This window comes from Scomber scombrus, chromosome 8, assembly GCF_963691925.1.
Source record: "Scomber scombrus chromosome 8, fScoSco1.1, whole genome shotgun sequence".
Lineage (NCBI taxonomy): Eukaryota > Metazoa > Chordata > Actinopteri > Scombriformes > Scombridae > Scomber > Scomber scombrus.
In genome coordinates, this window is record NC_084977.1 from 15779870 (window position 1) to 15793813 (window position 13944).

Genomic DNA, 13944 nt, shown 5'->3' on the forward strand with positions numbered 1-13944 from the left:
AAAAAAGTGAAACCCTATACAGTATCTGTCCAAAATGGGGGGGGGGGGGGGGGTAAGATCAAAAAATAGGTAAGCTATAGTGTCTATATTATATTTACAAAACGTACAATAATGATGAATGTCTGTAAACTTAGCAATAAGACATTTATTTGGGTATATTTTATGTAAAATGTTGAAATGTACTTTCTTTGCCTCAGTAGCCTAAGTATGAGGTAAGAGCTAAACCCTTCTCCAGTTTATGTTCTCAATCTGACACCTCCAGAAATACTTGTCTCTATGTTAAGTTTTAAAGTCTGTGTAAGCAAGAACACACTCTTTTGGAGTTTAACACCAAAGAGGTTGACTCCGACAGGAAATCTTTTTGTTTGTGTGAATTATTATTAATTATATGTAACAGCCCTGTGCTCTAAACTACCCTGTGGCTCCTGTGAACACTTTTTAAAATCTTAATCATCAGGGAAATAAAGGGATTGAAGGCAGCTGCTGTTGAGCAGAAGTTAGATGACACAGGATATGACAGTGGATTCACTGGGGAGAGATATTGTGTCCCATAACTGTAATGTACCCTGGTAAAAAAGCATACACGGACTACTACTGCTTTATATGTTTTGCTAGCAGGGCAGTTTTTTTCCATTGCACTGCTGACTGAATTCTCTGGGTGAGCTGTAGGGATGACACTGCTGATCTGGAGGACACTAAAAAAGCTGCTGAGAGAAGCGATGGTGTTGCCCACGTAGAAGCAGTAGTAAACAAATGAAGCAGCAATGAATCTGCTTCGCTGCTGGCCTTTAACATACAGTAGCCGGTGCAAGCTGGCTGTTCTTTTGTTGTAATATGAACAATCACATTAATGCTTGTTTACATTATTAACGTATTTAGTTTAAGGTCATGCTCAGCTATGTTGCCTTTCAGTGTCATGACTCTTCTGAATGACCAGTTAAGAGTTTTATTTTCCTTTCTACCCACTGAGGATGAACTTCATCATGTGAGGCCTCCTCCCTTCGGTTGCACCATGTGAGGGTCAATACTTGCTTTTTTTTTTTTTTTTTTTTTTTTTACAGCAGCACAGTGCTTTTCACTTGTCTGATGTTTTCATACATAATTTTAACATTTATTCCTTTCCTCAGAAACCCAAACATGCAATAAAACGAAGGATTCAAAAATTTGTTATAGGAGATAGACTTCAAATTTATGTTTTTTGGCACATAGGTGGGCTGGTAATTTGTTTCATTTCATGTGACATTTAGTACAGAGGTCCATGCAGCTCTGTCCTGCCTCTCCCACCTGCTCCTGCTGAGACTCTGTTCATTCCCATCAGCATCTATTGAAAATCTGTGCGCTCCATCCTGCAGGGAATATGACACATACTAGGATATATGGATTTTGAGGCACTAGTGACTAAAATTCTATAGAAATGTTATGGATCATGTCCCAGATTTTCTCACGTTTGTTGTTATCTCCATAGCAACAGACTCACACCAGATGCAGAAATGTCACACATCAGAGCGTTATTGATAGTGATAGTCTTAATGTTTAAAAAAGGGATTTGAATCAGCATGGTGGTTTTAGTTTAATCTTATTGACATTTAAAATGAAATGTATGTAACGCGATAAGATGAATACAGTGGGTGAAAGAGAAAGCAAGAGAGACAGAGTAAACTGATACTTAATGTGCTAGTGTGGGAGGACAATTCATTTCTATGCATTGTTAACCCCAATAACAATAACAGCCTCTCATATTTTCATATATCAGACTGCATGTTGTGCTCATCACATTTACTTTCAATGGCTATGCTGTAGAGACACACACACACTAGATTTACCAATTATACAAAAAATGAGCAGAATAGATTTTTATTTCCTGTTTACATGACAGTGTAAATTATAAAAAGTAGTATAATTAAATTGTCTTTGGCAAATCTAATCAGATGTGTGGATCTAAATGTTGTGCATCCTCACCTGTTCGTCTGTGATGGATAGCAGTGACGCACAGAGTTTGCAGCAGTTCATTCCTATAAATAAACCTAATAGCTGCTCCTCTGGTGGCCAGCTTACAGTTGCTCTCTGATTGTTTTTGAAAGCTGATATATAGGGGTTTTAATGCAGAGGAAGCTGTTGGCAAACCAGTTAAATCAATGTTGCATTTGTAAAATAAAGGAAGTGAACTGACTTATTTTAATTGCATTTCTTGCATGCTTATCTACACACATTTGGCCTGCTTCTAGACATTTGAGAGCATACAATTAATAGTGAATGAATCAAATGGAAAATTCTCAAAGCACCTGGAAAAAAAGTAAGAACTTCTCTATAACACTAAATATTCTGACAAAATAATTAAAGTTATAGTTTGGAAAAAAAACATGTAGTTATTTGTAGTTGAACATGTGATCACTTATGTTGTCGTTAAATGTTTTTTCGTAGTGTTGTTAAAAGTTGCTGTCAGGATTGTTTTAGTGACTTGGGCTCACATACACTCATAGGATACATACACTCTGTCTTTAAAGTAGTGAAGTAGCTCTAAAATACAGGAAGCAGAATACAGCAGTGATTATTATAAATTCACCCACTGATCATCAGAATACATTTATGTGCTGAAGCATGAACATTACATGAAATGGAATTTTAAAAAGTGGAAATACTATGTGAAACATGCTTGAAAGATGTGGATATAAGTAGGATCTGAGCTCTGTTCTAGATGTGCTGCAGATGACAGCACATCTTGCAAAATTTTGTTAAAATGCAGCATTATTAAACAAATCTTACAACAAAAGTGTTACTAAACTAAGTCCAATAACTACTCAGTAATGGCATTTGAAGAGGAAAGAAAAGAAATAGACTGTATGTCAGTTCCAACATCTTTTATTTCTCCCTTTACTACAAAGAATCAACCATGTAGTAGATGTCTACATGCACAGCATTAGACTTTCTGTCCACTTTATTTCAGCCTACAACTGTTCAGCCTTAGTTTTTAAGGATCTAAGTAAACATAGAGTACATATTGTAAAGGCCTTAGTAGGTGATTGTTTACTTTTTAACATCATATGTAATGGCATTTTTAAACAATCTAGCGAAGTCTGACAGACAACTCTTTTAATGTTTATCGTATTGTAAGTGCGTTAAATAAATTAGACCTGAGTTAAACAAAACCTAAAATGATCTCTCCACATTTCAGATTCCATAACAACGGAAATGGTATTACAACATTTTTAAGTAAGGCATATGATTTCTTGTTGTGAATATACAAAAATGCAAAACAAATGGAAACCAACCCACTTATTTTTATAATATTATATATTATTCATAATGAAATAAATGTTTCATACCAGTCAAAAAAATCCCCGCCCCAAAAATAGTTTGCATAAAAACATTTTTTTTTTTAAAAACACTTGCCATTTCCTCTGTGAAAAAAAATGTAACGAAATGCCTTAGTTTGTTCTGTCTGTTCTTAGCACCATGGTGATGAGTTGTCCAGTGGTGACACTCATCAGTCAATAGAGTTTTTTTATATTATTTTTTCAAAGTCACCGTATCCTGGTAAAGAGATTTAGAACCGATACAGATTCCTGCAACAAGAAGATAACTTGATTAATTACTTTGCAGATACAAGAGAGTCTGTAACCACAAAGTGCTCAGTGCGTTCTCACCTTTGTTGACCTTGTTTTACTGAACACATTCCAGAAACGCAGCGTCTCGTCTCCAGCTCCTGTGACAATCGCCTCACCGTCTGGGGACATGGCCTAAAATGTAAAGAAAAGATCAAATATAAGGCTGCCAGATAATCTGGCAAAGGTAGCAGGCTTTAATATTAGCATGGCAATTCACACTTCAAACTTTTAGACAAGTGTGCGCCTTTTAAGAAATTCAGAATCAAAAATAGGAACAATCCTTGGTTTTGTTTGGAAATTGTTGCTGTAATAAAACATCAAAAAGATCCTGCCTGGCAATATTGTCATCAACAGAAAACAGTTAAATCGTCATATAGTCCTACTTCATCCATACCCAGTGAAACTGTGGAGTGTTCTACTACTGTCTAGTTCTAAAGAAAATGTGAGATGCATTCAATTAACATTTTATTTCATCAGGTTACTTCTTTGAAAATGCTTGATTTCCTCCCACTGTCTGATCGTACTAGTGCATATTGCTGAGCAAACAAAATAGGCACTCAGCCCTTTACATGGAGGCCTTTTATCATGAACTGTTTAATGCTCTCTGGGTCTCTGTTCTATTGACCCAAAAAAGTCCACTAAGGGCTGATCATATAGAGCCAACGCTTCTATTACTAGCAGCTCCATTACTATTTGAATACCTAACTTATATTTTTAATCTGCCTGTGGTAACAGAAAACATCCCTGACCTTTGGAAGACAGCCTCTAACCTAATTTTGCATAAATGGGGTCATAAAAATTTATATATATAAACAACATGAACAACACAGATTAACTGACCAGGTAGAGCACTCTGTAGGAGTGTCCTGTGAGTTTGGCTACTTGGGTGAGCGCTGGATATTTCCACACCAAGATCTGGTTCTGAGAGTAGCCATGGGTGCTCACCTGGAAAAAGAGTCAGTGTTATAATTCAAAAGGTGCTGTGTGACATTTATTATCAATAAACTGTTCACATTCACATATCATTTCTGCAAACAGACAAGACCAACACTAGTCGGACAGCTCTACTGGCTCTACTCACTTTAGTGAGTATTTCACAGTCATTAATAAGTGATATGAATTAATAAGTTTGAGGAAAACATTTCACTGAAGACAAAGCAGACTGTGACAGGCCATCTATGTGTTAATAGAAATGTCTTTAATTTCAGAAAAACTGGCACCAGATAATGCTGAAATGTGCTGATGTATCAAAATTAACTGTAACAGAGATATAAAATTATTTCAATAGTATTTAAATATCAGACTTTTTCATGTTTAATTGTTTTCAATATTCACTCAGAGTGGATGTAGGTGTAGGACCAGGATAAGATGGCATCAGTGTAACAGGCTTTTTAAACAGATCAACAAAAAAAAGACTAATGTCAAAGTGACAAATCCCTACAAATTGATACAAATTATGTACAAACTATAGACAAATTCCACCTTGAGGTTACATGCCTCTGCCAACCAGTCAAGTTGCATATTTGCTCAGGCTCATATAATATTTGTAGTCAAGGCTTTGAGGGAATTTAATAAAAAGGTATTAAGTGTATTTTTTTGGTGAACTGTAAGTTACCACTATATTGACATGTACGATTCCACTGAATAATTTCCAGTGAGAAACTTACTTTCTTCCTCAGATATAGCATTTATGAGAATGGGACAGACAACCCAAACACATAATCCAATAACAATAACAGTTAGCTGCTCAAGAATTTAATGTTCATTCTGATACACCTACATGATCACTGCTGCAGCTGACCTTTTCACAGGCATTGTGTTGATGCTTAAGAATATGACACATAGCATCTTATTCTCAGTGCAGGTGTTGTTAGGTGTGCGATATGACGATATATATTGTGTGACGAGAGAAAAACATCTATCGTTTCATGTTATTGTTAACATTGTTAAATAACTCTTCTCTGCTTTTTACCCACTAAAGTGTTATTGCATCTACAATAACATGATGAGTTTAGTTGTTGTCATCTGCAAGGGGTGCAAGGACCAACTATTTATTCAAAAAAATTAAAATGTGCTATATCGGGACAAGTATCGCTATCGGGACATGAAATTACCTATATCGGGAATTGAGATTCTGGCCTTAAGTGTTATCATCACAACAAGCATATCTTTATAATTTCAGAAAGTATAGCAACTGTTCAATTATGCATGGTGTGTATCTGCTGTCACTTACCAGCTCATTAGCATGCTTGGACCAGGCCAGGTTGCAGACCTGTGAGCCGGTGTCCATACACTGCAGTGGCTGAGACGTCAGGGTGTTCCAAAATCTAATACAGCGGTCGGCAGTGCCGCCCCCAGAGGCAAGCAGGCCGTGCTGGTGGGGAGACCAGGCAATGGCTTTCACTGCAGCCAGGTGATCCATGTATACTTGCACTGGGCTCAATGAGGAATGGTTCCACACCAGCAGCTGAGAGGACAAATATCACCCTCATCAATTAATATACTGAGTAAATGCAGAAAAACAGAGGTGGGTTCAATAAGAATGACAACTGTACCTTATTGTCGTTGCCACCTGAGGCGAGCAGCTGATGGTCAGTGCTCCACTTCAAGCCGCACACTTCCTGCCTGTGTCCCTGTAGCCGTCTCTCTGACTGAAGTGGGGGAGTCCGTACATCTCTTTGAAGAATCATACGATCACGGCTTCCTGAAGACAACTGGTCTGCATTCCAGGCTAATGCTCCTGTGGACAGAGAAAGAATAAAGTAAAGCTTGAGTTAAGTAAAGCTTCATTCAAGTGTGGTCACACAACACTCTGAACATTTGTCTGAAATGCAAAATTTCTTTAAGGACACAATTGTTGAGACTGTCAACTGTTAATTCAAATCAGTGCAGACTGACTGACACAGCAAGTGTTCTCACCAACTCTGGCTGTGTGTCCTTCCAGGGAAAAGAGTTTCTTCCCAGCACCCGCATCCCAGATCTGAACGTAGCCTTTGTGCGTCCCCACTGCTACCAGGTTACCCTAAAAACATGAAGAAACTTCTCACTAACAAAGCTCAAACAAAAATCCACCTGGACAGTTACCTGAAGGCAGTAAGCGATGTGCTCTCACCCTTTCAGACCACCCAACTGATGTGACTGAGTCTCCCTCCACTGATAGATCACATAGCCTTGTTACCTGAAGAAAAGGTCAGAAGAGGAGTTCAGCAGTGATTCAGTGGAGCAGCCCAGTAATGAATCTTGCCAAAAAAACATAAATAGCTTTACAAATATACATACACATCATATATAGACATCATTGTTCCAAAAATAGTTATACAGAGGAACACACTGCAGTACCTGGCTGGTACAGGCACTCCACAGGTAAACACATGTGCCCAGGCCGACACTGAGCACGTTGAGGGATGACCAGTCCACCAAATTAAGGTAAAAGTCATCCTGCAGTTCTGGAGCGTCCAAAACTTTAAAGGGTATCTTGGAGATCTTACGAGTTGGCTTTCTTGGTGAACGCAACAACTTCTGACTGTAACAGGAAAGGTGGAACTTTATGACTCCCCAGTGCAAAAATGTACATCTAATAATAATTTCTCTGTTTGAGATTTTAAAACAAAATGTTTTACCTTTTGATGCTGACAGGTGATAGAGAGTAGGGGGAGATGTTGATGCCATCGTCTTGTGATGACCTTTTTGTACTAAGTGAGTACTGAAAAGAGCACACAGGAAGAGAACATCATACCTTTCACTAGTTTCATTAAAATAAACACACTAAAACAAATAAACAACTAGAGGAAAACTTACATTTGTTAACCCTAGTGAGTACTCTTAGAGCATAATGTATGTGAGTGTGTGTTCTGACAGCAGCAGCTTGATTTATGTTTATAACCCAAATATATAGACAGTTTGAGATGAAATGTTCATACAGTGAAAAGACTCCTCTTCTCAGGGGTTGAAGGCTGTATACGTCTGTCCTCTGTCTGCGGATCCTGGATCTTTTCTATTCCTGCTCCCAGCAGCTCATTCTTCAATAAGGCAGAGTAGGCCAGCCCATCTGCTACATGCACAAAATACAGTTTGATTTATTAGACATAAAGCATACACACACAAAAAAAAACTACAATCCACAGATTTTCTATAAAAAAAATAAATTAAAAAAAAGCCTAATTGAAGTTGCCACTGATTTTTAAAATGTTTTCTATGCAAGCACCTCCACTACATAATTTAGATGCAGTTTTATTTTCAGTTATTTTAAGTATGTTTGAATGTTTAACAAAAAAAGAAAAAAGCTATTTACCTTTGATATTATCAGAAGAAGCATCCTTTGTCTTTCTGTTTTGACTTGGTGACTTCTCATTTTCCTATTTTAACATCAGAAAGGCACTTTCATTCATTTCAGTCATTTTCACAGACAGAATATTCATGTCATAATTAACGTCATACAACTTAAGTAACAATTCAAATCTTTAGACAAACAGTACGTGTAACAAGCAAACACACTCCACAGCAAACCTCAACGTGTTCATACATTGATCCTGTGGAAGTTGATATTCCAGTTGGCCCCTGCTCTGGTCGGGATGAATCTGTCTCCAAACTTACTGGGTGAAGTTAATGGTGACCCGCTGGGTCTCCGACAATACAGACTCTGTGTCATTTTCTGTATAAACAATAAATGTTGAAGTCTCAATAATTTGCCAATGGACTAATTATAGCCACCTTTTAAGCAGTTCATGCATAATCTATCCTGATACTGACTTGAATAACCGACAGTGATGAAAATGGAAAAAAACAACTCACAACAGGGCTCAAGTTGTCATTTTGAATGTTGATTTGGCGTAGCAGGCGATGTTCAGATTCAGGATCCATAATTAGTTTATTAGTCGTTACCCTGATCCCACAGCCACAGGCTGAAAGGATGGAAACCTGATCAATTAAATAGAAAATATGACATAAGCAATACTTTAACTCCACATTACACTGACACTGTTAATGGATTATAAAATAACAAAAAGATTATGCATCATCCTGATAACAATGACTTGAGTTTATAAACCAGAATATTTCATTTTAATGTGTTTGTAGTTATTTCTAATGGGAAAACGTCACAAGATATTTCAAAGCACGTCGTACAGCTATATTCAGTAGTCACCTGTCCTCTGGTTCACAGCGTTTTAAAGTAAATAATAAAAGTAAAGTTTTTATCTTAAACTTTGAGCTGATCACGCTGACATATTGATTAGGACAGATAAACTAGGCTAACTTAACTACGTCATGGTCAACTTTCAACCAGTTCAAAGCATTTTAAGAGCTTCATTCGTAGATAAATGTCATCAAACTTGCATTTTTAACGCCATGTTTGTGCTGAAAGAAAACTGGAGTTAGCTTCTTCAGCTAGTGGCTAACGTGTTTATATCTGCTACAGACAACAAACCGACAACCACACAGCGAAGAACAGAAGCAACACTTACCAGAGATCTGAGGAGAATCAAGAGGTATGTTTGAAGTTGTTCACTGTCAGAGGACTTAAAGTCACTCAGTTTAGCTTAAAATGACGCTGCATTGTGGGACTTATGTCGCCTAGTGACGTATGACTCTCAAACCAAAACACGGAAATGCAACTCTGTGTGTGTGTGTGTGTGTGTGTGTGTGTGTGTGTGTGTGTGTGTGTGTGTGTGTGTGTGTGTGTGTGTGTGTGTGCGTGCGTGCGTGCGTGCGTGCGTGTGTGATAGATAGATAGATAGATAGATAGATAGATAGATAGATAGATAGATAGATAGATAGATAGATAGATAGATAGATAGATAGATAGATAGATAGCTTGTAAACCTGGACCACGCTGGTATACCACATAACACACACACACATAACAAGTGTGTTGATGTGTGTAACATTTCAACACACTACTGTACATACAGACAGAGCAGATATATTTAAGTACTGTATATTCCTTTACAAAAAAAAAATCGTTGCATCGTCCATACAGTTATCACTTATTTTTGTGTATATCTTTTAATTGCAGTATCTATATTTTGTACAGCAAAATCACAATTATTCTGTTTGCAATCTCTACTTAATTTGACTCTTTTCTCATGTATATATTTGTCTGCAACATTGCAATGTGACACATTAAGTTTGCACATTTCTGCATTCTAATGGATCTTTATTTAATAATACGTTAAAAAAAAAAAAAAAGTGTTTTGCTTTGGCACTCTAAAAATGTTTCCCATGTCAGTGAAACCCCTTTGAATTGTAATTGAATTGAATTAGTGTGGGTGAGTTATTTGTCATGTCCTAGTTTCAAACATAGATGGCGTGCTAACATAGATCAATGCTCAAGACAATCCAATCCATCAGTCAGACTGTGGTGTAGCCTGCAGTGTCTTGAACCAGTTTATGCCTCCTTTTTCTCAATTAACTTTTTTTAATCAAAAGGCAGTAATACTATTTTAACCTGTGTTCTGTGAAAAGAGCCCATAGTTCATCTTTTTCTCACACACACTTGTCTGCAATGAAACAAGCATGCATTTGTCAATCAAACATCCCCAACATGAGTCTCTGATTGAATTCAGGTAGCTGCAGCCATTAGTTGATTAATTGATTAGTTGCCAAATAAATTAAATTAATATTTTGATAGTTGATTTATTGTTTAAGTAAACATTTCCAAATTCTCTGATTCCAGCTTCTCAAATGTGAATTTCTTGTTTCTTTAGTCTTCTGTGACAGAAAATTGAATATCTTTGGGTTGTGGACTTGCGGTCGGGACAAATCACATTTGAGGAAGTCACTTTGGGCTTTGGGAAATGAACATTTTCACAATATTCTGACAATTAATCGACCAAATGACTAATTGCTCAATCCAGAAAATACAATAATGATGATGGAAACAATCATTAGTTGCAGACCTAAATTCAGGACATCAGTAACAATAGCACTTTATTGGACCATATAGTTCAGTGCAGAAAATCTTCCCTATAGCTTGTAGTGACTCAAAATGACTCAAAGACGCTTTAGTAATGTGGATGGCTCCTGTCTGTGGGATTAAAGAGCCACTGAACAGTTTTGAAAAAAACTGCGGACTAGCGATGAAATATTTGATAATCTAATCAGGTGTGAAGCCTCGTTTTGGTTTATGTCATTTCAGAGGTATTTTTAGATCAGTGCGCTTGCTTGCCCCCCTCCTGTTTTAGATTAGACTGTTATAAGATTACAAATTCATACTCTATGTGTGTGCATGAATGGGTGCATGTCCAATAAATGTTTCACTCTATTTATATGTTTTATCCAAAAATGTGGTTGGTAGCCTATGTGTTCATCTGTCACCACCCTGTCCTATACAATGATGTAGTCTCTGAAATGCACCGCTGATGACCATGCAGCTAGAACAAAAGCCTGAGCGCTGTGTCTTTAATGCTGGCAAGTGTAGTGATAATAATGACACACTGAGTGTACGGAGGGCCCCCTCTGAACTTCACTGTGTGTTTTCTGGTGAGTGAGCCTATAGAAATTTACCACATCAGACACAACATAGTTCTACAAGCGTGAAGGAGGCATCCCCCTCCTTCTCTCTCTCTCTCCCTTACTGTGTCTGTCTATCTGTCTCTCTCACAGACACACCCACACAACACTGGCGCCAACAAGCAAATCCCCCTCTCAACCCCCGCCTCCCCTCCACCCCCTTAACTGACCTCTAATTATGTCATGCGAAAAAGCTGTGTCCCATTGAAAAGCTCTCTTAATCAAACCCAATTAATTCCGCTATTTTCCCTTATTATCCTTTGCAAGGAACGCGTCTTTCCAATAAGACTGTTAACTCCAGCCGTGGCCCTTTCAGATCTGTTGGGGTGCAGGAACGAAATAATAGACTGCACAATTAATCAATTAGTCATTAGGGACTCAGTTGTTCCTAATGAACACAATAACAGTGTAGTTAGGGCCTCTGCAAAATCACTTGTCTTCCTATTTGGAAACATTATCTTTGAAGTCTCCATTTCTGTGACCTCTACAGTGAGACACAGGAAAACATGAAAATCTGCACATTTAAGCATTGATCACCTTTATGATTTTATGTTATAACTGAGAAACATAAACTTTACAGTTGCTCTGCTCCTGTAATTCCCGGGCTACCTGTAGCCACTCATTTATCTGCAGTGTTGCTTTTAGATTTTTTTTTTGGACAAGTTCAAGTCAAGTCTTAAGTCTTTAATAGCAAATTGCAAGACAGTTTGAAGTCTGACATTCAGAGATGAAAACAGAGAAATGTCCAAATACACCAGCTGAATTGTCACTTAGTTTACATTTTGATTTCTTTTGCATTACAGAGAAAAACTCACTATTTGGGAATTTTTATGCTCATCAACCTGCGGCTGAATAAGTACCTTTGGATACGTTTTTTATAATTCAAGTCCTCTCAATGGATAAACCTAATAATTAAATACTCGGGCTACACATTACTAATGTGTATATTTTTTGACGGAAAAATATAAACTGAGTCAAATCAACAGGCACATTTTATGTCCCAAGTTGCAGGGTGGGATGATTAACAGCTGTGTTCATATGTCTTACCACCAGAATACTCTTTGATTCTTGTCCTCCTTATTCTTCAACATTTTTCAATATGTTTAAAAATGTATTTAAAAATGAGCTTATTTTCTACAAATGGTGAATATTTGCAGGAGATGAGCCAAAAGTACATGGGTACACATAAAAATACATATGTGCTAAGTATGACTTCTTCTATAAGTACTTCAACTGTTGCACGTTGCATGCAGACTGATTTTCTCTACAATCCCAATGTCCAGAATATATAAGGTCATGTTCTGGATGAGCATATATGTAAGGCTGTAAGATAGTGGATGTGTCAGTTAAGAGCAGATAGCTGAGAAGATGTTAGTGTGCATGCAACGTGCAACAGTTGAAGTACTTATAGAAGAAGTCATACTTAGCACATATGTATTTTTATATGTACCCATGTACTTTTGGCTCATCTCCTGCAAATATTCACCATTTGTAGAAAATAAGCTCATTTTTAAATAAGTTCAGGTGCTGATAAGAACAGAAGGTCTTCCAATAAATAGTAGCAAAAATCTCTTAACTTAAATTTTGCTCTGAACTCTCCACCAGAATTTTTTTTGTCCCATGTTGATCTGCTGCTGCCGTTTTTCCCATGCTTTTCTTTGTGCCACTCACTCTGGCTCAACGCATGCCTACCCCGGCCCCTGGCTGTGGCTATAGCCCCGACCAGGCCCCAGCTGAGCAGTGCCAAGCTGTCCAGCAGTTAGTTAGTGTCTGTTCAGGCCCAGCTCGGCTCGGCCCAGCCTGGGTACTAATCCCCGGGCTGTCAGAGGACCCCGCTCTGAACTCATCCTGTAACACAGGAAAACGCTCTAATTGGGGGATTTTCTACATCATTAACTCTGATGAGCAGCCATCCCACCCTCCCCTCTCTCTCTCTACTCCTCTCCACCCGTACTCACTCCCACACTTTATTCCTGCTTAATCTCTTTCTTAATGTTTCCATTTTTTCCTTTCTCCCACTCTGACTTCCTCACATTCTCTGTCTCTTCTTTCATCTTTTCTTGACTGAAGCAATTTTTGTCATTTTCATCCATGCAGCAGCATATGTTTGTATGGCTCTTTGAGAACACCATTGAAATATGATCTCTCAAACAAACATCAACATGAGAAAACAGTGAAAGTCTTTCCACTTGTTATCTTCCATAAAAAGTAAAACTGTCAGTAAAAATCTGTGAGCTTTTAGATATGAGCTCAATATGTTTTCTTTAGTTTTCTGTACAGATCAACTTATGTCACATGATTTATAACTGATTCTGCTTTTGTTTCATATCAACAACTAGACCCAGTTTCAGATTTTCTGGAAAATAAACGTTCTTTGAAAAAAACAGAAAAAGGTCACTAAACAATATCAACTGCAGCTCTGAAGGTATTTCTAGTATCCTCAAAGACTCTTCTAACCATCTGGATGCGAAAAAAATCCTGCTTCTTCAGCAAAAAAAGGTTTTTTTTTAAAGCTCCAGCTGTATTTCCTTGCTTAAAATGACATCTTACCTTACTTTTTGTTTAAAAAATACATTGGTATTTTGTATGAAAATGTATATCTGAAAGAACCATCAATATATGTAACTGATAATACCATCTAAAATTGTGGCTGTCATTGTACAAATTGTGCAACAAGATGCCATTTCCAGCTACCGTCTTGGTTTGGATCAGGAAAAATAGGAGCAATTTATGAAATAGATTTTCTTTTAATTTTCATTCAACAGGAGGGATATTCATCATCCTGATGATTAGAAAAGTCTTTGAAGATTTTGCAAACATCTTCAGAACA

At 37.4% G+C, this 13944-nt stretch overlaps 1 protein-coding gene across 2 annotated transcripts; it reads right to left on the reverse strand.

Annotated features, from left to right (window-relative positions):
- Nucleotides 1-2883: 2883 nt before the first annotated feature.
- On the reverse strand, nt 2884-9185 carry LOC133984281 (fizzy-related protein homolog). Of its 2 annotated transcripts, none has more exons than XM_062423479.1 (14): nt 9068-9185; nt 8397-8522; nt 8128-8256; nt 7897-7960; nt 7526-7656; nt 7226-7308; nt 6945-7128; nt 6718-6783; nt 6525-6627; nt 6161-6345; nt 5839-6072; nt 4446-4550; nt 3645-3737; nt 2884-3563 (listed from the first exon to the last, which is right to left on the reverse strand). In XM_062423479.1, the coding sequence occupies exons 2-14, from the start codon at nt 8463-8465 to the stop codon at nt 3522-3524; spliced, it is 1488 nt and encodes a 495-aa protein (XP_062279463.1). In that variant the 5' UTR covers nt 8466-8522; nt 9068-9185; the 3' UTR covers nt 2884-3521. The 2 variants fall into 2 exon arrangements, with proteins under 2 accessions (XP_062279463.1, XP_062279464.1); XM_062423480.1 differs by having other exon boundaries at nt 8397-8506; nt 9068-9161.
- Between the last annotated feature and the right edge of the window lie 4759 nt (nt 9186-13944).

Excerpts from the sequence above, each read along its gene's own strand:
- LOC133984281 (XM_062423479.1), bottom strand. The coding sequence starts at position 8,465 with ATGGATCCTGAATCTGAACATCGCCTGCTACGCCAAATCAACATTCAA. Across the intron at positions 7,309-7,525 it reads AGAAGAGGAGTCTTTTCACT|TACTCACTTAGTACAAAAAG; the intron begins GTATGAACATTT and ends TGCTCTTTTCAG. Across the intron at positions 4,551-5,838 it reads CCAAGCATGCTAATGAGCTG|GTGAGCACCCATGGCTACTC; the intron begins GTAAGTGACAGC and ends CTCTTTTTCCAG.